The following is a 26,496-nucleotide window of genomic DNA, read 5'->3' on the forward strand; positions in this document are numbered from 1 at the left end:
TTAATGACCAGTGCCTTCTGGAAATGCAGGTTCAATATTTTGTCTCTTTCTTCCTTAGATCTCAAAGTAATTAAACAATCCCTTGGTTTCTTGCCTTGCTTTCTGCCAGTGATCACGGGTAGGAGTTACGCTAAGACCAGACCATGTCATTACAGAGGAGGCAGGTTTAGTCATTGTCTGAGGACTATCCCTGACTCCAGGTCTGGTCCTGACCGGATGGATACTAGAATCAGCAGGGGATACCCACATGACCTAAAGGTGCTGCTGTGCAATGCCAGGTCAATGATTCATAAGACCACTGCCATCCATGACTTGATCATGGATGGAGGCCTTGACCTGGCATGTGTAACAGAGACTTGGTTGGATGAAGCAGATGGGCCTGTCCTTGCCGCTGCTTGTCCACCAGGTTTCTCTTACGCATAGCAACCAAGGTCATGTGTTTGCAGTGATTTTTAGGAAGTCATTAGTTTGCACCAGGTGTCATATTGGGAAGACCCAGTTTTCCAAGTGCATGTTCTGGAAGTTGGGCAATAGGGGCAGTACAGGATTCCTTTTGGTGTACCGACCTCCCCGCTGCACCAAGGATTCCCTGCCCAAGCTGCTTCAGGTTGTGGCGGATGTTCTCCTGGAGACACCTAGCTTGGTTGTCCTAGGGGATTTTAACATCCATGCCGACATGACCTTACAAGGGGTTGCTCGGGACTTCATGGAAAGCATGGCCTCCATGGGGCTGGCCCTGAATAAGTCTGGCCCAACCCATAGCCGCGGACATGCCTTGGACCTGGTGTTTACCTCTATGGATGTTGGTGATCTGACACTAAGTAAAAGCGAAACGAAAGAAGTGCCATGGTCAGATCACTTCCTGGTGCAACTGGACTTCTCTGCGACCCATCCCCTCTGCAGGGAGGTGGGACCAATTCGGATGGTCCGCCCCCGCCACTTAATGGATCCAAATGGTTTCCAGAGAGTGGTAGGGGATGCTTTATCCCATGTTGATGGCCTTTCAGTTCATTCCCTGGTGGCCCGCTGGAATGTGGAGTTAACCAGGGCTATTGACTATTTGGCTCCGAAGCGCCCTCTCCAATTGCATGGAGCCTGGTTTTCCACGGATCTGAGGGCAATGAAACAATCGTCGAGACGGCTAGAGCGCCGGTGGTGGATAACTCATTCCAAATCTGACCAGACACAGGTTAGAGCTCAACGTCGAGCCTACCAAGTGGCGATAGCGACAGCGAAGAAGACTTTCTTCGCCGCCTCTATTGCATCTGCAGAAAACAGCAGCAGGAGACCTTTTCAGGTGGTTCACAATTTAGCAGAACCACCTGCAACATCGGGGCCCAGTACGGGCCACATGATCTCCTGCAATGATTTTGCAAAGTTTTTTGCAGATAAAATTGCTCAGATTCGGGAAGAAGTAGACTCCACCGTGGGAGCAGGGCCAGGGCGGGAGAGTGCTAGAGTCCTGTCTAGTCAAGTTGTGTGGGATCAATTCCAATCTGTTACCTCCGAGGATGTGGACAGGATGCTTGGACGAGTGAAGCCAACCACCTGTCTTCTGGATCCTTGTCCATCCTGGCTTATAAAAGCTAGCCGGGAAGGACTGGGCAATGGGCTTCGTGGGGTGGTGAATGCTTCCCTCCGTGAGGGAGCCTTCCCAGACCCGCTGAAAGAGGCGGTTATTAAACCGCTTCTTAAAAAAACATCTTTAGATGTGGCCACAATGGCCAACTATCGCCCAGTCTCAAATCTTCCATTCTTGGGCAAGGTGATTGAGCGAGTGGTTGCTGAACAACCTAGTTCTGCTGGATCTCTCAGCGGCGTTTGATACCATTGACCATAACATCCTTCTGGACCGTCTTGAGGGGCTGGGAGCTGGGGGCACTGTCATACAGTGGTTCTACTCCTTCCTCCTGGGCCGTGTTCAGAAAGTGGGGAGGGGGATGAGTGTTCAGACCCCTGGGCTCTCACTTGTGGGGTGCCTCAGGGTTCTGTCCTCTCCCCCATGCTTTTCAACATTTACATGCAGCCACTGGGAGAGATCATCAGGAGGTTTGGGCTGGGTGTTCATCAGTATGCGGATGATACCCAGCTCTACCTCTCTTTTAAATCAGAACCAGTGAAGGCGGTGAAGGTCCTGTGTGAGTGTCTGGAGGCGGTTGGAGGATGGATGGCGGCTAACAGATTGAGGTTGAATCCTGACAAGACAGAAGTACTGTTTTTGGGGGACAGGAGGCAGGCAGGTGTGGAGGATTCCCTGGTCCTGAATGGGGTAACTGTGCCCCTGAAGGACCAGGTGCGCAGCCTGGGAGTCATTTTGGACTCACAGCTGTCCATGGAGGCACAGGTCAAATCTGTATCCAGGGCAGCTGTTTACCAGCTCCATCTGGTACGTAGGCTGAGACCCTATCTGCCTGCAGACTGTCTCGCCAGAGTGGTGCATGCTCTGGTTATTTCCCGCTTGGACTACTGCAATGCGCTCTACGTGGGACTACCTTTGAAGGTGACCCGAAAACTACAACTAATCCAGAACGCGGCAGCTAGACTGGTGACTGGGAGCGGCTGCCGAGACAATATAACACCGGTCTTAAAAGACCTACACTGACTCCCAGTACGTTTCCGAGCACAATTCAAAGTGTTCGTGCTGACCTTTAAAGCCCTAAATGGCCTCGGTCCAGTATATCTGAAGGAGCGTCTCCTCCCCCATCATTCTGCCCGGACACTTAGGTCCAGCTCCGAGGGCCTTCTGGTGGTTCCCTCACTGCCAGAGGCCAAGTTACAGGGAACCAGGCAGAGGGCCTTCTCGGTAGTGGCGCCCACCCTGTGGAACGCCCTCCCATCAGATGTCAAAGCGATAAACAACTACCTGACATTCAGAAGACATCTGAAGGCAGCCCTGTTCAGGGAAGTTTTTAATATGTGACATTTTAGTGTATTTTTCATCTTTGTTGTAAGCCGCCCAGAGTGGCTGGGGAAACCCAGCCAGATGGGCGGGGTACAAATAATAAATTATTATTATTATTATTACTAGATGGTCTGTTGATAATAACTTTCTGTTATATGCATGTAGTTATCTCATCCTATTCTTTTATGACATAACCAGTGGAGATCTTGTTTATTTGTCCACTTCAGAGCTTTCATTGACGAGAGCTTTGCATGAGATAGCTTACAGTTCTGAAGATTGAACAAAGCACATGCATATGTGTGTACCCCAATAAGAAGGAAGGAAGGAAGTCAAGTCAATAGTGTGAAACTTAAGGATTGAGCTTTTTGATGGATTTCTGGAAGTACAGGAGGATCTCTGCATTGGTATTTGACATGGCATGGTGAAAGTGGATAGAGAAAGGTTTTTCTCTCCCTCTCATAACACTAGAACTCATGGCCATCCAATGAAGGCGAGTGTTGGAAGATTCATGACAGATTTTTTAAAAATCACTTCTTCGCATGGCACATAGTTGAACTACGGATCTCTCTCCCACAGGCTCTTCTTGTGGTCTTATGAATGTGTTATGCTCTTTTCTTGCTGGGCAATACTGAATAAGGAAAGCTTAAAAGCAGTTTTTACCAGTAAACGTTTAAAAATTCTACTCAGTAAGAAAACCCACAATCCATCTTCCATGCTCTGACACCAGCATTTGTCAGCTTTAGGGAAAATGTTACCTTGTTTAAACAAATGATGCCATAATGCTAGAACATTGTGTGGTGTATGCAGGGTGGAGAATTGGAGTGAGCTTGTAAAGTTGTGTTTATTTGTTTATTTAGGAAGGGATCCATTTACATCTTGGTGTGTGTGTGTGTGTGTGTGTGTGTGTGTGTATGCTAAACTTTGCTCAAGGTAACCATCAACCTGCAGCCACATTTCAAACTTTTTTGTCATAAAAAAGCATGCTGTTGACAAGCAAGGAATGACAGCAATTAATTTCATTAATTCAGTTCACGATACAAAATAGCTCTCAGCTAACAGTAATTTCAGCATGATTTTTACAATGATAAACGATGTAGTGGGAAGAAGAACAGTTTAATTTTCTCATACCTCCTTGTATTCACTGACCCTAGCTGGTATATGTTAGATCTAGTGAAATTATTATATTTGATAGGATTATTTCCAAATAATCTGCCTTTGTTACATGCCTTGCATGTGTCAGATGCTATATTCAAATCAATGGTGGCCAACCCCCAGCCCAGGGGCTGCTGGATCTCCCATGCGAATTCTGATCAGCTTAGGAAGGGGGCTGTGTGTGAGTATGTGAGAATGTGGCCACTGTGTACCCACCCCCCTGCATTCAGCTTCCGGAGGGTTGGCCAAGGATGAATATGGTCTTTGAGCCAAAAAGGCTAGCCACCCTGAACTAAATCACACAAAGACCAAACCAAGAGCACTCAGTCAGGCCAAGTGCACAACATGTGATTCAGGAAGCAAATGGAATGCAACCCACCTAAGTGCAGTGGCCCACCAGGATCTCAGTTAACCTCCTGCTTTTGCTACCTTCCTGGGATTGCAGAAAACCAGTATGGGCTGCCAAGACATCAAAAAAACTGTATTTGTCTTAGCTGGTCAAAAGCTAGTCAGGCATCCAGCAGCAGTGGCGTAGCGTGGGTTGTCAGCACCCGGGGCAAGGCAAGTAATTTGTGCCCCCTAACCCGTGGATTTGCGCCCCCTAACCCGTGGATTTGCGCCCCCTAACCCCCCAGATGTTGCGCCCGGTGCAGCCGGCCCCCCCTGCACCCCTCATGCTATGCCACTGTCCAGCAGACACTCAATTCTGTCCCAGGTGCCAGAAGCAGGTATGTTAGTGTAAAAGTCAGTGAATATACAGCAGCATGCTTCATGGTCCCCAACAGATGGGACCCATTGCAGCAAAACAGTATGATGCTTCTACCAAAACAAACAAACAATCAAATCAACCAACCAACCACTGAATGGAGCTTAGAAGAAGTTCCTACAGGAAAGCCATACCGCTCTCAGCAGTTGTGTGTACTTCTAAACAGAGGTCTATCTCATATTGTGAACATTAGAAGTGTAGGAAGATATTCTTTATTGTCTCATTAAAGGAGTCTGGCAGCTAAAGCAGGCCACTGAGCAATTCTTGGAAAGGGAGGCAGCAAATGATCTGTGCCAGTGTGCGTGACAAAGAGAATGAGACTCAAACAGCTTCCTGAAACAAGATGCAACATTTTCTCAGGGTTCTCAAGGCAGACATCCAGCAAACTTCCCTTTGCCTCACCATCTTCCTTTCTACTATATTCTTCCATTAGTGACAAGTAAGTAAAATGTACACACATCTATGTGGATTATGATGCCATTTCAACTGTAGGATCCTGCATTCTTGTTTCCTAGGCTATGCAGATACCAACAAACTAATGATGGGATCCAACAAACTCAAGCTTAATCCAGAGAAGATGGAGGTCCTGTTGGCAAGTGGTTCATCCACCTGGGTGAGTGGAATCCACCCTGTTTTGGATGTGGTTCCACTCACCCAGGTAGATGAAGCACATCTACATTGCACAAACGACGTCCCGATCTTGTGCGTGTGATGTCAGGATGTCGGAGGAGCCAGGGGCAGAGCCAAACATGGCAGCATGTTGGCAGTGTGGCTTCAATAACTGCAGCTGCTCCTCCTGCTGCTGCTGCTGGCGGCAGTGGCCAGGGACTGCTTAACCTCCTCCTTCTCATCTGCAGCACTGAAACTGCACCATGCTCGGCTCTGCACTTGCCTCCTCCACTGCTTTTGAACATTGGGGGCCCCCAGCCCTCTCCCAAAAATATATGGGGGGGATGCAAAAGGGCTCGGCTCCTAGGAGATGGTGCCCCTGCTGTACATAGTTTTATAGACTTCTGTTATACACCAAATGGGGTAACCTTTATGCAATGGGGACATGCTCCTGGCCCTGGAAAATTTTGATTGCCTTTTCTATACTTTTTCCAGCTCTATGAAATATTTAAGGTGCCTCACACAGACTGCATACAATCTTCCAAGTGTGAATGCACAATTGATGTGTATAAAGGCAATATAATATTGTTCATTTTATTTTCTGTCATCAACACTGCTGATAAACAGTTCTGTGGAAATATGATTGCACGTATATTAACGGTTGTCATCTTCAGTTGTCATAATCATACTTCTGTGAGGTCATGGCTGATAATCTTTTAGAAATCCTGTTAACGATAGGCTTGTCACAATTATTGGTTCATTGACTCCAGATGAAGACTGTAATGAAGTTGAACTGGCACAAGCTGCCAGGCTTGGAACATAGTTTTGCAAAAACTGGCTGGCACCTGATTCCAGTACAGATGGGTAAGGGTCAAGTGGGTCATGAATGGGCTGGAGGTCAGGTCCCAGATTGGCAGGTAAGATTATGTAGAGCTGGACCAGAGAAACTGAGTTTATACTTCGTCACTCAGCCTGAGGCATTGACTTGGAAAAAGAGGCTCTATGGGACTAGTGTCGCCATTGCCTTTTGAGGTCAGCTAACAATCTCTACGCAGCACTGTAGCTTAGTGGGTAACCCTAGATTCATATAGCCTAGCTGGCTGGTGGAGGGACCTGAGTGCTTTGGGATGTAGGAGATAAGATGTTGGTGGAGGTTTCCCACTAAGTACCCTGGATGAACATTGCATAGTTAAACTATGGAATGTACAAGGTGTGACCGGAAAGTTCAGTGAATGGTCACAGAAATCGGACAGCAAGAAATATTCAAACATACAATCGGCATCGGAAATCCACGAAATAATCACAATTGTGCACAGAGATGAAGCTGTAACTCGAAAGTGTATGAGTAGTTTAAGCTTTTCTGTGAACGGCGGCAAACCATCGAAGATGGTCTGGTAGATGAGCAGAACGGTGGTAAATGTTGACAGAGTTTGTGAGTTATTGATGCGGGATCAATGTGTGTCCATCTGAATGATGGAGGAAGAATGGCATATTCCACATGAAATCGTTACTCAGGTTACTGAGTTGTCCTACTCTCCATATTCTCCTGATCTAGCTCCATTGGATTTCTTTCTTTTTCCAAAACTGAAATCTGCACTGAAAGGGCACAGATTTTCCAACATTTCCCATGTCCAAGCTGCTGTGACGAGGGAACTGAAAGCAGAACAAAAAGAGGACTTACCCAGTTCTACGAACATTGTCAACGATTCATTGTATCAGAGGGGGCCTACTTTGAAGGTCTGTAGGGTATCGGTATGTATGTTCAAATATTTTTTGCTGTCTGATTTCTATCACCATTCACCAAATTTTCCGGTCACATCTTGTAGTTTCCACAGGAGCCAGTGATGGCCACCAACCTGGATGGCTTTAAAAGAGAATGGATAAATTCATGGAGGATAAGGCTATCCATGCTACTAGTCATGATGGCTTTCTCCTACCTCCACAATCAGAGGCAAGATGCTTCTGAATGCCAGCTGCTGGAAACCACCAGAAAGGGAGGGTGCTTTTGTGCTTGGGTCCTGCATGTGCGTTTTCCCCAGGCATTTGGATGGCTTCAGTGAGGACATGTTTCTGGACTAGATGGGCCATTGGCCTCATCCAGCAGGCTCTTCTTATGTTCTCATCTTCTTAACACACCTCTGGCACACCATGCCACCACTTATTTGGAGGCAGGGAGAAGAGCACCAAGGCCTCCTGATTTTGCATTGCTCCAGCAGAAGCAGACCTTCCCCATGCTGTCTGAGGATGTGTGGGTGCCAATTTCGCTCTTACAGATAGGGGTGAGCATTATAATATCCAGGACCAACCCTTTAGTCTATGAAAGCTCTTGCCCGTGCCAGAAAGCTTATAATCTCCCTGAGACACTGCAGTTGGATGGAACAATCCGATAAGGCGGGATGGCAGCGCAGGAAAATGAGCACTTTAGGCACAGCAAGCAGTCATCTTGGCTCACATCCTAACTTGTCTGCCACAACCGCAGGGTCTGTGCAATGTACTGTAGCGAAGGGTGAGAAAAATCACAATCAGATTTGTTTGTTTTCCTTGCTTGATGCTAGATGTATTTAAAGAGGCAGTGAAACTCAAGCTTACCTTGGATCCCTCTTTCCTGATCATGCATGCATGAGGGCATACCTCTTGTGATAAAACCATATTCTGCAGGTGCTCAGAGGTACTCTCATCTTACTATTTCATTGAGTTCTGGCACCTGGAACAAGTTCATGGGTTGAGTCCAGATTAAGCCCTGCATAAGGATTATGTGATCTAAGTAAAACAATGGCAAATGACCACTGGCAAGTGTGGGAAGATGTGAACGGATATGTTTGACAGTTCTGCAAAGCAGGAAGTGGGATATGAACCTTTTTTTAAAAAAAGGAGCACTGCCACTACCTTCCTGTCTATTTTGGCTTTGAGTAGGCAGGAAGACAGAAAGCTGTGAGTTTAGTTGGCAGGGGGATCTGCTGCCAGCTAAACACTAACATCTCTGAGCAAGTTTCAGCCTGATTACCTCCCCTTAGACCAGTGTTCATTTCTTGCTGATCAAAATGGTGCAGCTAGATCCTGAATTCCAAATTTAAAACTTTATTAAGACAACAGGTGGAGCTAAATTCTGGTTAACCTTAGTTCATGTGAAACCTTGGTTCTTTCTTGTGATCACCCCCAGTTTCTATTTATGGTTCATAAATGAAAGCCGTAGCAATTCTTTCCCATTGATGTTAAAGGCAAATCTCTGCGGTAAGGACTCCATGTTGCTAGCTCATAATCCTGGCCTTTATGTCTGCAGCAGGGTTCCCTTGTGCTATGCCAAGGAGATGAATGATATATTTATCTATATATTTCACATCCAACAGTTTGCTCCCAGCATACTCCAGATGCTGTAGCTTCAGGGTACAGCTTTCATGAAAATCCCCTTTTTGTCACTGTTTATTTCAATGCCAGGCCAAGCCATTGTGTTTCGACAGTTGCATATAGGGTGGAATAGGCTCTAAATAAAGTCACCAAAGAGAAAATGGCTGGATTCTGAAAGTGGGCAATTTCTTCCCCTTCACCCCACCAAAGGATGTGGAGCATGGTGGACTGAGCTGTCACTGGAAGGTTGAGGAAAAGAGAGAAGCTGTTGCATGTCACTTTCTACTCATCATAACAGTACCTCCCTCTTTCTCTGCCTGCTTGCGGGGGTTTGAATGTACATCTCCCTGATGTGTGTAGATCTGACCACAAATGAGCGAGGGAGCCCTATGTCAAGGGATGCCAACACCAACAGATTTATTTATAACCAAAACTCATAGGATCTAATTCAGAGAGTAAGGAAATTTGGCACTTCTTCTATATAGCCTGTATTACTTCCAACTTTCCCTAGCCTATCCTTCCAAATCAGTACAGGTCAAGAAACCCAATGGCACTAGTGGAGCTGAGTCACATAAGTGGTTTCCCAGAAAATTTGGAATCTTGGTGGCAATTGTGCAAATCAGGCCATTTGTGATGACCTGGGGGCTAGACTCTCAGGTTGGATTGGGGAAGGCTAGAAATAGGAGAAAACTTGCACACAGGAATTTTCTGCAAAAGATGCCACTCTCCCAGAATCCTCAGTACAGGAAGAACAAAAGGAGCCAGTGCTGCTACCATCTATACAGCCCTTAGACTCCCCAAAGCCTCAGCAGATTTCCCCCAAAGCACCACCTGAAGGATCAAACATGGACTCTTTAAGACATGGTGGGCACCCTAAGTGGGTGTGTGCTTGGGAACTCTCACTTGTCTCTGTACTGTTGAAAACATTACTTGGCTCCAAATCTTCACTGGAGCCACAAAGTGGTCTGCTGCCCTTCAATGCCTGCATCCAGGCTGAAATCTGTTCACGGCAGAGCTGTCCATGGTGTTTTAACTTGCCTGAATTCCTGGCCCAGCCTATGGTCTGTGCAGAAAGGCAACTGTAGTGACTATCAAACAGGTAAATGAGAGGAATACGCCCACATAATATATTGTTGATCATTTTCCTCACCCTAAACGGTGTAGGAGGTGTTAACCAAAGAAGTATAAATCCATTGGCACAAAGGATCCAGGAGATCAAACTATTTATTCCACATTGTGGAGGAGATATAGTGAGGACCTCATAGACCTGGACTTCATAGACCTGGATCCCTTGCATTCAAGGAAGCATATAGACTCATAGAACTGTAAGTCACTTAGATGTCAGAGTCCACGTTGCCAAGTTTTGGAAGTCTCTGATGAAAGAGGTGTTTACTATCTGCTCTAACTGGTGTTAGAAAATAGGTAAAGGAAGTTTTCTTTCTGAAAGTCTTTGCCTACAGAGGGATACTTAATGAATTACTATTAAGACATTACTGAAATGCTGATACTTAATATTAAAGGTTTTCTTGCAGGCAGTGTTATTTAAATGCTTATTTATTATTTTTATGTACTACCATTATTGCATGATATCCAGCCAAGACATTCTCAGATAGGCCCATTGGTATCACAGGCCTACTCTGAGTAGGACTAACAATGGATCTCACCCACAGATTAATTTCTTTGTATATTTTAGCTACTTGGAACACAATTTCCTTTGTGGAAAGGCAGCATATAAATTAAAATATAATGTAAAATAATTTAATCTAATCCCCACCAAAGAAGACAGGAAAAGGGTGGATATTCACACAACTAAATTGTTTTTTCATATTTGTACCTCACCACTACATTTGGCTTGAAAATCATAAATGGAAGCTATTCAGAGCCACTGTAATAAAATATAGGTAGATTTACAATGCAAATCTAGTTTTGCATCACAAATGGGGATAGTTTTTGCAGAGATATCCAGGATGGTATGGTTATAATGAGGATCTAATGGATAATACAAACCTAGGAATGAAGATACTTTTCTGCTGTCTTTCTGCATGGTCAGTGTCCATCAAAGGACATTTGCACATCAAAGTAGTATATGCAGGTGCACAAAATTTCATATTAAATATATACACAGCTGCCACATTGATGTTGCCAAAAACCCTAGATCATAGTGATTTTTCCTCCAAGAGAAGCTATGAATAATTTGAGCCATTTCCAATTACCATATTAATTGAGGGAATAAACAATGTGATACTTCTTTTTCAAATAGGCATAAACAAATTCTGCCAGCCCCTCTTCAGACATTAAGTATGGAGTATCAAAGAGACCTCCTCTCGGAACCATACAAAATAGAGTGTTTTTCTTAAAATGTTAGGCTTTCACCAGATGGGTAATACAATTATACGTGACCAAAAGTGTTACAGCGAAAACATACCTGGTTATGCATTCATAAGCAGCTCAGCAGCAAATGTGAATGTGTAAAAAAATATACCACACTGCACCAGTTGTCATTTAGCTGTGCAATCCTATGGCCAGGATGGAGTGGGGGCAAATCTCAAGATGGTTATGCAGCCTGTTGCCTGCAGGGTGGATGCGAGAGTGGAGGAATGCTCTTGTAGCCAGTCATCCTTTTCAAGCAGGGGTTGATTTATGCCATCCCTTGACTTGGTGCAAATTTCTCCTGGTGTTGGGGGCATGTTGGAGGATGAGAAAGCAATGAGTTAAGCTGGAATTTGGTTGGTTTGTTTGCTCATCCAGTCAAAGTTACTATTATGCAAGGCTAGCAATGCAGTGCACTCGCGATGTTTGGAATCTAATTCCCATCAGCCCTGGGAAACATAACCAAGGTCAGGGATGATGGGAGTTCTAGTCTAAAACATCTGGGTTGCACCCTTGCTCAAATGCTTTTCCTTTTCTTTTTTGCTTATTTCATATTTAATTGTTGCTATTTATTTTATAGGTTTCTCTTTAATGTTTTGCTGTCAATGCGCCTATGCCTTTTATTTATTGCCATTGCATTAGCATGCTGGAAGGTACAGAAAGTTGGGATATACATTCAGTAAAAATAAAAATAAATCAACTGTACTGCATTTTAATTTGAGCAATGTCGAAAAATCTACCCAGCATGATTTTATACATATGCTGTTGCCATTTCACTGATTTTTGTGATGCAGACATTAATATGCATCTTCTGTGGGGGAGAACTGAATTCTAGTTTCAGATATGTCTTTTGAAAAGAGATGCTTCTCAGCACAGGTAAATATTCTGAGCTCAATGCAAGCATGGACAGGTGCAGTGGAGATGAGGCATTATATGTATGCTGTACTGCTTAGGAATTAATGAAAATGTGTCAGTCTGACAAGATCCTAGGGATGACTAGTTTGTCTCAGCACTGTCAAAAGTTTGAATGCCTCGTAAATCAGGACATTAGTGTGTGGGTTAGGCAGGAGTCGTGTTCCGAGGCAGAGCAAGGGGAATGTATGAAAGACCAAATAGGCATCAATGTAGACAACATTTGCAAATTCTCTAAGATTTCACATGCATGCCCCATGCTCTGGTGGCAAGACAGAGAACAGAGAGTTTGTCCACACAAGTGTGAGTCAAGCGACAGGGACCCCCACCCTGCCAGGAGCTGGCCATGATGGTTGCACACACAACACTCTGTAGTTCTTCTCCCATGGGGGCATGTCAGTCTCAGGGGGCATGTGGGGGGAGGGGGAGTAGAGGGGGTGGAAAGCCTTGTTGTGCCAGCAGAAGTCATTGTACATGGCTTCCACTGGCAGATCTTCTTCAGTGAATCCTGCTCCTCTTCTTTTTGTTTCAATACTGCCACTTCCCAAAGATTGGGATTGGAGAACAAGCATCTTTTTATGACAGTAGGGTTCAAGAACCTGTAAAATGTGTCTGATCTGAAATGACAGTAGCAGTGGCGTAGCGTGGGGGGTGCAGGGGGGCCGGCCGCACCGGGCGCAACATCTGGGGGGGCACTCACACTAACTAATCTAGTGGAAGAGACTCGAGTGCTAAAATCCACGGGTTAGGGGGCGCAAATTATTTCCCTTGCCCCGGGTGCTGACAACTCACGCTACGCCACTGGACAGTAGGGACCTTCAGAGGAACTCCCTCAGGCATATATGAGCATATATGGGTGGGTGTGGATTGCATCACATGGACATGTGCCCCGTTCTTCAGACATTTGCTTGGTAGATGGCCTCTTAATATTTACACACTGACCCAAGTAAAAGCAGCATTGCTAAGAAGCAATTTTTGACTCTTTGGTTTGTCCTTTGCCCAGTGTGGCTAATTCTCTTTCTGTGGTGTCATCATGAGTCATTTGCCCATTACCGGTACTTTGACTTGCACCTTTGACTTTCACTTTTAAGATCCACTGCCAAATGCCTATTCGAAGCCTGAGGGGAGAAAAATATATATTGTTTGCCAAAGATAATTCTTCAAGGACACAAATTTCCAGGGTTAGACAATAATTCATCATACAATGTTCTGGATAAACACCAGACATACATATCTGCCAATTAAGAGTGACAGCCGCCAAAACAGACTAAAAGTGTCCTCTGGTAATAATAATAAGGGTTACAATGGAGATGATTCAGAATTGGGAGCGGCTCCTCTTCACGCGGGTGGCACTGTGGGTAAAACCTCAGCGCCTAGGACTTGCCGATCACATGGTCGGTGATTCGAATCCCCGCGGCAGGGTGAGCTCCCGTTGTTCAGTCCCAGCTCCTGCCCCCCTAGCAGTTTGAAAGCACCCTTAAGTGCAAGTAGATAAATAGGTACCGCTGTATAGCGGGAAGGTAAACGGCGTTTCCGTGTGCTGCTCTGGTGCTGGTTCGCCGGAGCAGCTTCATCACGCTGGCCACGTGACCCGGAAGTGTCTGCGGACAGCGCTGGCTCCCGGCCTCTAGAGTGAGATGAGCACACAACCCTAGAGTCGGACACGACTGGCCTGTATGGGCAGGGGTACCTTTACCGTTACCTTTTACCTCTTCACACATTACTTCCAAGATGGGTTCAATGCAATCAAAGGGGAGTGGGGCTGGGTGCCTGTCCTGGCTTGGATGGCTCAAAAAGCTTTAAAAGCCACCCTGGATTACTCTAAATGAGAATTAGATTAGTGGAGGATAAAGTCTATCAGTGGCCACCAGCCACAATAGCTATACTCTACACCCACTGTTGGAAGCAGTAAGGCTGGGAATCACAAATTGAGAGAGTGCTGTAGCTCCAGTTTCTGCTTACTGGCTTCTCATAGCCATTGTGAGAACTATGTGATTCCCATAAGCACACAGGCATATGCAGTCTTTGCAAAATACCACCATCACCTGTTGTACTGATGTTTTCTATATTCAGTATGGCTGAATGTCAGTGTGTGTTTAATGGGTCTTGTCTTTCCTTTCAAAATCAGGGCTGAAACAGCACTGTGTGGGAAGGTGCTTTTTAAAAATACCTCCCCCCTCCCTGTACAGTGGTCATGATAAAAATCTTTTTTCTATACACACACACACAATATTTGCCCTGAGAGGGAGGCTGCAATTTGTTCCAATACAATGGAACTTCCCTCCTGAGAAACAGCAACTCCAAGGGAGTCATTTTCTCTGGGACTGTACTGCAGAGAGAGCAGGGTTTACCCCTTCCCCAGGCAGTGCAGTCTTAATCCTGATCAGTCCCCCTCCCCGCCTTGAATTTTAAAAGTAAAAACAAAGTACTGTATACATATCTTTGGCACTGAGAAAGGCAGATGGTTTAGCTGCATTATAGAAATGTTGATCTGTGTTTTAAGTTCTTTTTTTATATCAGGACATAGCACAGGTACTAAGTCAAGAGAAGAGTAACTTCCCTATCTCTTCCCCCACCCTCTTTTTCTCTTTGTAGCCTGGTGCCTAATAATTCTTATGCTACTATCTCCTTCTTCTTGTGACCTGAAAAGCTCTGAAGCTTCTGTGATATGGAAATGAAGGGGACTAATTAACCCAAGGTGACTTTTTGAATTCTTGATATCACCCTTGATGAAGTCAAATTACCTTCTCAAATTTCCCAAAGAACAAACTTGGCGGTTGATCTTTCTTCAGTTACAGGGTAGTCCAGCTTTTTGCAAGGCTTTTCATTGGACTCGCTTTGAAGATACATTGGTTCTTCCTGGTTCTTAGGACAGAAGCAGTTGAGCTGATGTATGTGAGACATTTATTTAGACAAACTCAGATACCTTAATGCAGCTTCTTGTTAGGGCTTTCATGGTCCTGCAACCCTAAACACACTTACTAGGGAGTAAGTCCCTTGCCATCAAGTAAAATATTGTCTAGACCAGGGATGGAAGAACTGTAAACTTCCAGATGTTGCTGGTCTCAAACTTCCATGAGTCCTAGCCAGCATGGCCAATGGTCAGAGCAGACAAGAGTTGTCCTACAGCATCTGAAGGGCCACAGATTCCCCATCCCTCATCTAGACTGTACATTTTGTCTCATCCTGTCGAACGGCATGTGGCCACCACCACCTGTTTGGCAGCTCCCAGCAATATCCCACATGGCTCCACTGAGAGACTGCAAGATGGAAACAACATGTGTATGAGTTGTGAGTGCCTTTGGATGTGGAGATGTCCTGTTCAGGTCCTGGAAGTGTACGGTAAACCATTAAAACAACTAAAATGTGTTGTTATCCCAAATGGTTTACATTTCTGTTCCTTCTGTGCCTTCTAGGGAAAGGAGAGGCAATTGGAAACCACTGAGCTTATCTTTTCCAGTTCCTAAACTGGTGTCTTAAAACAATAGACAGATTGAAAATATGATTACCTTTCACAAGCAACCTAATTACTATTGGATTTTAAAAATGCATATAAATATAAGAGGCTGTGCTATATAGCACAAGGCCATTCTTCCTCCTAGCCCAGCACTGCCCACTCTAACTAACAGCAGCTCTCTAGTGTCTTAAGTAGTGGTCATTTCCAGTGATGGTCCATTATTTTTATCTGGAGATGTTGTGGATTAATCCAGGGACCTTGTGTATACAAAGTATTGTTCTACCATTGATCTATGGCCTTTTATGAGTTTATAAGATGGCATTTAACTGTTTGTGTGAATAAAATGCTGGTTGTAGTTTTATAAGGCCTCCCTGTGGCGTACACAGAACCATTTGTAGCTTAAGCCCTACCATTCTGGTACCATCGTACATGAGACACAAATTGCTTTTGTTTAAATTAACCTTGGGATGGAAATGTCTGATTTTCATTGATGTGTAAACCTGTCATAATGGATGTTGAAACAACAATGCTTGATTGATATATTCTTCCTTGCATGCTGTCATTATCTGAGCTGACTTTGGAGACTTTCTGGGTCCTAGAATATGCATGAGCAAGACAAAGAGCACAGGAAATTATTGTATAATTGTATGACAAGTTGACAAGAAGGTACATACATATAGCTACAGCTGCCATACCAACAAATTGCCCAGCACTTGTTATGAGAAGTTGGGTGAACATTTATTTCTCTGTTATAGTAGCTCATCCATGTCAGTTTATGTTGGCTTCACCACATCAGATTTAATATACTGTCCCAACATCCCATTCCAGCTTGCCAGGTGGAATGATCCCCCTTATGTGCTGTTCTGGAGTTTCTCCTGGCCCCCAGAGTCAGTCTCAGAGGGCATGTGGGGGGAGGGGGAGTAGAGGGGGTGGAAAGCCTTGTTGTGCCAGCAGAAGTCATTGTACATGGTTTCCACTGGCAGATCTTGTTCAGTGAATCCTGCTCCTCTTCTTTTTGTTTCAATACTGCCACTTCCCAAAGATTGGGATTGGAGAACAAGCATCTTTTACCTGATACCAGTGCGCATACACCTAAACATTTTGTGAATCTAAGTTTGGCCTCACTAAGGGGCAATATTTCAATATGAGTAGGAAAATGAGAGTACCCCTAAACATTTTTTAGGGGGAAAAGCACTGCCTGATAGTAATGCATAATCAGTTCTTAAAAGACTTGTAAACTCAGCAAAGAAAAAGTTTAATGATGTTGAAAAGCAGAGAGATACTGGTGAATGGACAGAAAGGAGTTCTGTAGGCAATTAAGATTTCTGTGCTGAATTTCAGATTAAATCTGATTCATTCTACTGCAAGCCTTTTATCATGCCCAGCATTGCTATAAACTGAGTCTAATACAGGAGGACAATGGAGCTGGAGACATAGGCAGCCAAATAAAACATGGGTCACTTAATATATTTTTTACCTGTCCAATGGTCTTGAATGCCTAAAAGGAGCTAGAACAGCAGCCTAAATCTGAATCTGGCCACATTATTAATTTGTATTTTTGCAAACTTGATCGTAAGTTATTTGCTTGCAGTTTTCTTGACAAAACAGCTGGTGCTGCAGCACTAGAAGGCCAAACAATCCCCAAAGATGGAACAGTTGGTAGAAGACCTCCTGGAATGCATTTCACTTAAATAGGAGAGGAGAAGCACTTTGCTGAAGAGAGGCACAGCATCCCTTTGAGTGGATTTAAACTGTGGTAAAAGATGAAGTGTAGTCTCTGGCATTGGGAGATTCAATAGGACAGCCTTCCACATCCTGGTTCCCTCCAGATGCTTCTAGTACAACACCCATCAGTCCCAGCCAGAATAGCCAATGGTCAGGGATGATGGGAGTTGTAGTCTAACAGTATCAAAATGACACCAGGTCAGTGGCACCCCTGACCACTGGCCATCCTTGATTTAGGGGATGTGCGACAGAGACAGCTAAATCTATTACATGGACAGGGTCTTATTACTAGTATTTAGTAATGTGTTGAATGTCCATAAATTGTTGTGGCCTCTCACGTTGTGAAATTTGACTTTTTCACTTGCTGTAGCTGCAAAGCCTTTTGGGCTGTACCCTAGCAGGCTGTCAAGGCCAATAATATTACTTTTGTGCCTGGCGAACTATTACTGCTCTGATCCCAAACTTATCCTTAAGCATTTGCAACGGCGGCTTATATTGCATGGGCTATGGGGTCTACAGCTAATTAAAAAGTAGAGTTGCTGGGACTTAATCACAGAGCATTTCCTTCTTTAAAAAAGAATTCAATCATGTTGTCATGACAACTGAAATTTTGGAAAGTGAAATGCTTAGTAAGGCATTTGCGCCATACTACGGCAAATTTGCTGGGTAGCTCTTTTACAACCTATTATGGTGGCATGCATGCAGAGAAGAATTTGAGGAAATAGTTCTGCTGCCTCTGGTTTCAATTTGTAGCCTATCAGAAAGGCAACATCTCAACATAGCAGTGCACCATAAGTTCTATGCTGCCCAGAGGACATTGTGCATGGACTTTAATTTTGGAAGAAATGGGGTGGTGATTTTGATTTATAGTGCAGAGTGGTGAGTGTTATCAAAAGGTAATCCTTATTTTGAAGTACACTGATGCACCTTTTGCATTAAAACTCAATATGGGAATTAACTGATAGAAAATCTTTATAGAAAACCTGTAAGAGAGAAAAAAAGGAGCTTTAGATCTACATACCCAAATCCCAGAGGGTGCAAAACTTAACAGAACCTTGTGAAACTATCCTTAAAACTAAGAAGTAGCTTACTGGCTGTGAATTCTGGCACATGGGGAAATTTTTAGTGAGAAATTCTAGTAAAATACCTTGTTAAACCAATGAAGGTGTATAAGAATGAAATATGGAATGAAGTGTATCAGGACATATATAATATATTTAAGTGTATTGTGCAGCCTTCTCCACATTTTAATTTATGGGATGATCAAATGAATTATTTTTCATTCTAAGGGGCTTTTGACTTGGGTGTTGGCAGCAGCCAGGATCTCTGTGGCTCGGAAGTTGAAAATATTACAATCTCCAGACACCCTTCTGATAAAAGATCTGTAGACTCTGTCCATTTCTGAATAAATTTATTGAATGAATAAATTGAAGAAAGAAACCAGAAAATGATATGCCACTTGGTGGGGTTTTATTTTTTTTACATCAGAAACAGGTGCACATGACTCATTCCCAGCAAACCACCATAAGAAACTACAGTTCCCAAGATTCTTTGGGGGAAGTTGTGTGCTTTAAATGTATGCATCCTCAGAGAATTGAACTAGAGAAATCTCTCAGTCGCTAGAATTGTTGGCTCTAATACAAGATATAAAATGAGTTTTGTTTTGGTCATGTGTAAATATATACACATTAGAGCAGGCATAGGCAAACTTGGCCCTCCAGATGTTTCGGGACTACAACTCCCATGACCCCTAGCTAACGGGACCAGTGGTCAGGGATGATGGGAATTGTAGTCCCAAAAAAATCTGGAGGGCTGAGTTTGCCTATGCCTGCATCAGAGGTCTTCTCCTACAGGAGAAACACCAGAAACATAAGACCCATACACATATAAAAACAATAATACCTTCAAATATAATAAAACAATATACAATACAAAACGTATAGGTAACGACATATAGTGTACTAAACATATGCAATGCATATGTGACCATGTCTTATTTTTCTAGTTTTTGGAGGCTATGTGTAAAGTAACATGGAGGGACCTTCACCAGGGCCACTGAATGCAGCTGAATGACAAAGGCACATTTTGCCTGGTGTGGCTGCCTCTTCCACTAGGCAGAACTTTCTCCCTGTGCTCTGAAGCGATTCATTAAGTTGACATTCTGGGATATTATTGTGCATTTTATTCTAGTCTTGGTTATGTTTTGTGGCTGATTGAATTTTTTTCTTCCTTTATAACCTTTCACTCAGAATGACAAGTTGATTCCTCGATGTCATTTCTGATGTTCAATCCAGATGAATTATTTTTTCCCTGTACCCCGCTTTCTAAACTGATCTTCAGACCAAGAGAAATGGTGAGAAGCAATGGGCATCGCATAGGCTTGCAGACCCTGCAATTGAAACAATTTTTTAAGAAATATTTTCTTACTTTTATAGCCCACCTTTCCTACCATCATGAAACCTAGCTGTACATGGGGTTCCCATTCAGGCACTGACTAGACCCAGAACTGCTTGGCTTCAACAAGGTGATGGCCTCAAGTTGATGGCTTTGGATGCTGTTCTTTTTTCAGGGTAACAAGGAAACCGTGTTGTTATAGTGCAGTCATTGTCCATAGTCACATCTGTGATAGGCAATTATAGCACACCCTTATGCATGATTTCTCAGAAGGAAGGCTCATTGTGTTCAATAGGGCTTACTCCTTCACAAATGTGTTTAGGACTGAAGCCCTAGACTGATTTCTTAAGGTAGGTGCAATACTGGCGTATCTCATCTTGCCATTCCTGTCTCACACTCTGATGAATGCATAGAGTGGTTTGCATCAATATAGCTATAGTGGCATCTAACGTTCGGAAAGTAGTGTTAATTGATTTATTACATTGCTTGTCAGTTGCAACTCTGCAATCTTCTTGCTTAAAGCTGATGTGCAGATGAATGACTTTTAGTCCTTCCACCTCCATATTCTGCAATGGCTTTGAGACACATGTGTATAAAAGTTTTCAATATAATAAAATAAATAATACCATTTTGTGGTGGTGGGTGATGGTGTGGTTGCATTTATCTCTCTTTGAACTTGGTTTAAATAAATAAAAAGCAGCAACATAATGGCAAGGTAATTTACATAATTCCATACTTAATTACATAAATTATGTAAATTACACAATTTCACCACAGCAAACAGTGAGTCAAATAATGTAGAGGGAAGAAGAATTGCAGCAGAAGAGAAACAGTACTGCATGCAAGGGACATAGGGTGGAATGGAAAAAAGTTATTGCTTTACTTCCTAACCTGTGATGGGGTATATGCTGTGGTGTGAGTCATCCTTTATTCTGGGAAGTGTGAGCTGTTCTTAGTGTGAAGAGGATGCTTTAAGTGTTCAATGATTTGTCTCCAAACTATCTTCCTCCACTTAGTTTCTGCAGCTATAAACCTTGTAAGCTCCTAACCACACAGCATTTAGTCACCCACACCCAAGTAATCAGATACCATATATATTGTCATTAAAAAGCTACCCATCATTAATTTTTCCTGTAAATCCCAGAGCAGCTGTACAATATTCAGAAATCAGAGACACTTGGAGAAAACCAAACAGGCAAAGGGAGGAAAAAACAAAACATATTTGGGTTTAGTGTGTGATGGGTGGAAGATTTGTACAAGAGGATTGCTTCTGGTGTGTGAATGGAGACTTAATTTGTGCCAGGACTGACTTGAAACTCCTCTTTTCCGTGGATATATGGTTTAGTAAGGCAGGATAGGAACACTGAATATTTGCCAATATTGCCTTCCCCCTCAAAACCAAATAACTTGAGCTCACATCTTTGTTTTCTTTTAATATTTTCTTATTGTGTCCAGCATATTTGAGGCTGAAACCATAGGACTGCTCACTGAAATTAAGGAGCAACCTGTGTTTGGCATTGCGTATCAGAAAAAGCACATGTAGGCTTTTCCATGGGCTTTTACTCCTTTGAAGTCCTACCATAATCAGGTAGGGCTGGGAAAAGACTCCTTAATTCTAGGAGAGCTGCCACCAGTCAATGTAGACAATACTGAACTAGATGAAACAAATGGGTTGACTCTGCATAAGTCAACTTTCTATGTTCTGAACAGTGTGAGAAATCATCAGCCAATCAATTTAATCGGGTGGTCCTGAGTTCTAATATAATGGAGGCAGAAAAAAAACCTTCCTCCATGCATAAGTTTACAGTGGTACCTCGGGTTACATATGCTTCATGTTATATACACTTCAGGTTACAGACTTCGCTAACCCAGAAATAGTGCTTCAGGTTAAGAACTTTGTTTCAGGATAAGAACAGAAATCAGGCTCCGGTGGCACAGCAGCAGCAGGAGGCCCCATTAGCTAAAGTGGTTTTCAGGTTAAGAATGGACCTCCAGAACGAATTAAGTACTTAACCTGAGGTACCACTGTATGTGCCTCTAGCAAGTCCTGCCTTAAAGCAGAAATGCTGCTCCATTTCCTCACAGGGAAAATATGCTTTCTCCTCGGCCATTCTGGTTCCAATTTTCTGCACCTTCTCCAGGCAACCTGACGAGGCAACCAGAACAGTATGAATAAATTAATCTAGGAACAACACAATTGAAAAATTTTATGATGCAATTGTATACATAGCTTATCAGAAGTAAGTCCTTTTCAGTTCAATGGGATTTACTCTCAATTAAATGGTAGTATTGCCACCTATATGAGCTAGGTGAAACAAATGGAAAACAATATGGCAAGGATGAGAATCTGTGACTCTCCAGATATTGAGGGCAAATTTCTTCAAGCTACTCAGTGTGGCCAATGGTCAGAGGTGATGGGAGTAGCCATCTAGCAACATCTGGAGGGCCACATCTGTTATTGGATGCAACAAGAGCATCAGAAGGCACAGGCTGGTTTGCAGCAAGCCGTAGTGTGCCAAAAGTGACCTCAAGTGGCCAAGTGGCCTTGACCTCAGCCAGTGGTGCACGGTTGTATATGGACAGAGAGGAACTGCAATGGCATGCAGGCACTACTGGAGTCCTGAGTCCCGGGGTGTGTGGTTCCCCATGTCTTTAATACAGGCGGCACATCAATCACCATCATTCAGTCCTGCTGCTCTGCTGATGTGCATGGGGACCAAGAACAGAAGCCCCATACGAAATGGTGGCCACCTGTATGGGACAGCTGCCATATTTCTCCTTACCAAGGCATTCTCATCAGAAGCAGGCAAATGAGGCGAGACGTGAAGGCAGGAGAAGTTAAATCATAGTGGAATTCTATATAAACAACATATCCTAACAGTGATTTTACAATGGCTGTAGAATTGTAATATTAATGCCAGGAGTAGAAAACAGCACACCCACATGCAATTGAAACCCCCAACTGAACTTTCTTCCTTTATACACGACTCTTCTTTGGCATCGTGGAGACTTGATTCCCACCTACCTGGAATTAGAGAGGACTATGTTTTGAGGGCATAGCACGCCGAATCTCCATAATCATTTGTAGAGATTTGTCTCGCAGCTATACAAAGTTGTGTTAACAGGTAATTATCTGACACTGTAAGTGCAGTGGAATTGTTCCAGACACCCACTTTCTTATGATCCTCGAGACTGGGGCTGCAAACTCCTTGGCACATCTTTTGTGTGTGGTTTTTTCCTTTTCTTTTGTTAGAGTCTCTTCCTCCTCCTCTTCCACTCCTGAGTTTGTTTCTACAGGGTATTGTATTAATTGCCCATTATGCGATCGTTGCTCATGCCTGACAATTGGCGCTTTCTCTATGTGCGGATTGGTTGCACAGCCTGGTCTGACAGTGGGAACCCAGAAGTGGTACTGTAAATTAAAACAGTGATCTAATTACCGTACACAAAACAGGGCTGGCCCCCTATTAGCAATTTGCAGCTTAGCATCTTAGGGCTGGGCTAAGCCAATAAATAAAACCTGTTCCCTCCCTTGTGCTGGAAGCTGCGTGTGTAGCAGCCAATGGTGCTGCTCAGCTTCAGCTCTGTGTTGTGACAAGCTGTTCCGTGCTGTAAGATCTCAGCGCTCCTGTTCTCTCCTTTGTACGTGTAGCTGCAATGTCTCCTCCACCACCTGATACAGAAGGTACACCCACCGAGGGGTTAAATAGCTTCTCTGGAAGGAGGCTTTGAAAGTGTGCAAGGAGGGAATCAAACTGAACTGGGGAGGAGGAGGAGAAGGAGGATCCCTGTGCAGAACACGCCTTGGCAGTAAATGCAGCTCTCTGTTATCGAACGCAACAAGAGCATCAGAAGGCACGGGCTGGTTTGCAGCAAGCCGTGGTGTGCCAAAAGTGACCTCAAGTGGTCAAGCCTCAGCCTTGACCTCAGCCTGTGCCACACGGTTTGTCTCTGGGCAGAGAGGAACTGCGATGGCATGCAGGCGCTAGTGGAGTCCTGAGTCCCGGGGGTTTGTGGCACTGGGACTGGGACTCTGCTCTCCTACTTTGATCTTTGCAAATCAGCCAGGTAGGAGGCAAAGGGAGATGCAGCTTGGGAAATGAGTGTCGCTAAGGAGGAAAGCCAGTGTCAGACGGCAGCTCGGATTGTCACCGACCTTTGCCGTAAGAAGAGCCTGCCCCAGTTGGACTTGGACACCTGCAAGGAGTTCCTCCTCTTTCAAGACCTGAGCAGCCCTGAGCCAGGTACAGTGACCTCTGTTCCCCTGTTAACTGCTCCTTGACTCCTATTCACATGATGCTATGGGAGAAGAAGGTCACCGTGGAGGTGAAGCTTGTACAAATGCCCCCTTTATGCCAGGCATTTCCCTCTATCTCGTTTTAAATCCTCTGCAGATGTGTGTTGTTGGGGGAGTCCGAAGAAACCTGTTGAAACAGCAAGTTCTTGTAATGTTTGCTAAGTGAAAGAATACTCAAAGTGAAAGAATATTCAAAATATCTGGAAGGAAGCAGGGGAGAATGTGTAGAAACACCTCCTCCCTGTTCAAAGAGTGTAAGGGCGGGGTGCATCCATTTTTAGGAAGTCTTTTAGCGAAATCAAGCTCAGTCTGTGTACCTGTGTACTTTGAGTTCTCAGAGTTTCACCTGTTAGTTATCACAAGGTGGTGGATACCCTTGCATTTTGACAGCTCTGTGGTTAGCAGTAAAAGAGAAAAAAAGTACATTTTACTCATTAACTGAGTGCAGCTTCTATCAAAGAAGTAAATGGGGTGCAGTGCTACATTGAAAAGCTCAGAGACTTGAGTTAAACTTGACTTTCCAGTGGCAGTAAAAGCCATCAAGGAATCTCATTTTAACCCCATGCTAGATAGTAGGAGTATTCTTAGGGTTGATATTATGCTCCTCCCCCCCCCCCCGGGTCAAAATCTGTTTAAAATATTTCTTTAAATCCTGCAGTAGTAGACATAGGAGGATGAGTCTCTTAACAGCTATTAGCTGTGATACCTAAATGGACATTCAGACTAGAAGCAATATTGCCAGGGCTGTCTTACCCATAGGCACTAGGGGTGTGGGGCACCTGGGTGCCAGGCTCTCAGGGGTGCCAGGATGAGAGTCCGGGGCCTGAGAGTCCGGGCAAAAGCCCACCCATGGGTTGGAGCGCTGTGGTAGGCTCTTCTGCTGCGGGTGGCTCTGCGCCGCGAATTTGGGGGTGACTGAGCCAGCAAGACGCTGAGCTGGCTGGCCAGCTCCACCCTCCTGCATGCCTGGGACTGGGCAACTGGGGGGGGTGGATCTTTGCACCCCAGCACCGTATATGCTTAAGACAGCCCTGAATATTGCCCTTTATTGAATGCCGTGGGCAAACCACAACAATTACTTCTATGGTCTGTCTGTGAGTTTCTCAGAGGAATCTGACCAGTCTGATCCAGCAGGTCTCGTGCGATAGGTCTGCTTTTGTGTTCTTAACACAGACTTCCTTATATTGCCTTGCCATTTTTATATTAAGATGCACAGCAACACCCATGTGCCCCACAGGACCAGGGAGAGTTCTGTGCCATTTCCAGCCACAAGTAGAGCCAATTTATGCCTGTTGAAACATTCGCCACCGCAGGGCTTGAACACTGGTCTGAATCATAGCTGCTTCCTAGAATTGCCTTTGACATGCCCTTAGGGAAGGTTTGCTTTAAAATCAACTATCCTAGGCCAGACTTTCCTGACTGTGGAAAGCTAACAGGACGCCTTCATGAACAGGAAGTCTTTGCTTGTTGCTTGATGGAATCCTTTGCCAACCTGGTGCCCTCCAGATGTTTTGGGTGACAACTCCCATCAGCCCCAGCTGGCGTGCTGGAGAGCACCTGGTTGGCAAAACATCTGGAGGGCAGCAGGTTGGATATTTGCTGCAGCTTTCCTTGTGTGACAACAAATAAGCTCCAAATGGAAAGTTGAGTCCTTGCAATTTCATGAGTGCAGATGAGTTTCTAAAGCAAGAGAGAGATAGCTGGACTCACATCTGCCACAGACTGGTAGCCCTGTCCCTGGTCCCAGGTGTCTATGTGTGTGTGTGTGTGTTTTCTTCTGTGTTTTTCTCCTTGCTATGGGATTTGCACTTTACTTGCCTGGCATTCTTTTCTTTGGAATGTGGAAGGATAACTGAACAAATGTTTGGCATTCAAATCAGGACCCAGAACTGAACCCTGGTACAAAATAAACCCTGTTCACGAGGCACCAAGAGGCGTCCTGGCAAGCAACATTTCTGAAATAATAAACTGCTTCTCTGAAGCGGTTCACAAAAACTTTACATTTCAGAGTTGCTCACCTGAACCCATCTCTGGTTGATTGCTCTATATCCCTGCAAACGGCTGACTATCGGGATGGATGCTGTGATTTCAGCGGGGATTACCTGATTGCTGAGGTAGCTTCGCTATTGCTTTAAAGCAGCCCATCGACCTGCTGTTCGCAGCAGAGTGCAAACAATGCCCTGATTTCGACAAGCAGCCTTGTGTCGTTTACTAGAGATGATGCTGAAATTCATAAACTGCCTGTCTTGGAATATCTCACTTAGATGATTTGGTGGCATTATGAAGCAAGTGCCGTTTTCTTTAAAAGTTCTTCTCCGGCTTGGGTCTTAATCCAAGTTGGCACATCTCCATCCAGCCCCAATGCTTTGAATGCTGCCATAACAGTTTCCCAGGCACTAGTGCAGATATTTAGGGTGCCTGAGTCCATACTGTGCTTCCCTGAAAAATTGAAAGTATTTGCTGCTTGCTAGAATTCAGATGATCTCTCAAGACTTGCAGTGTATTGCAAGACATGATCTGCTTTGCATGCAGAACACCCCAGGTTCAATTCTCTACATTTCCAGATG

The 26,496-nt window shown here is 44.3% G+C and overlaps 2 protein-coding genes across 3 annotated transcripts in view; both read left to right on the plus strand.

The window, feature by feature from the left end:
- The window catches only part of LOC309372174 (uncharacterized protein), a gene marked incomplete at its 3' end in the record, with an annotated part of 317,646 nt that overhangs the window by 132,842 nt on the left and 158,308 nt on the right, over positions 1–26,496 (plus strand). The window lies entirely within an intron of this gene.
- The window catches only part of SYT6 (synaptotagmin 6), a 131,413-nt gene continuing 128,161 nt past the window's right edge, over positions 23,245–26,496 (plus strand). For both annotated transcript variants that reach the window (XM_081915249.1, XM_081915250.1), the window contains exon 1: positions 23,245–23,876. In XM_081915249.1, the coding sequence (XP_081771375.1) occupies positions 23,732–23,876 (145 nt within the window). In that variant the 5' untranslated portion in view covers positions 23,245–23,731. The remainder of the gene's footprint in view (positions 23,877–26,496) is intronic.

This window comes from Podarcis melisellensis, assembly GCF_964234715.1.
Source record: "Podarcis melisellensis genome assembly, chromosome: 6".
Taxonomy (NCBI): domain Eukaryota; kingdom Metazoa; phylum Chordata; class Lepidosauria; order Squamata; family Lacertidae; genus Podarcis; species Podarcis melisellensis.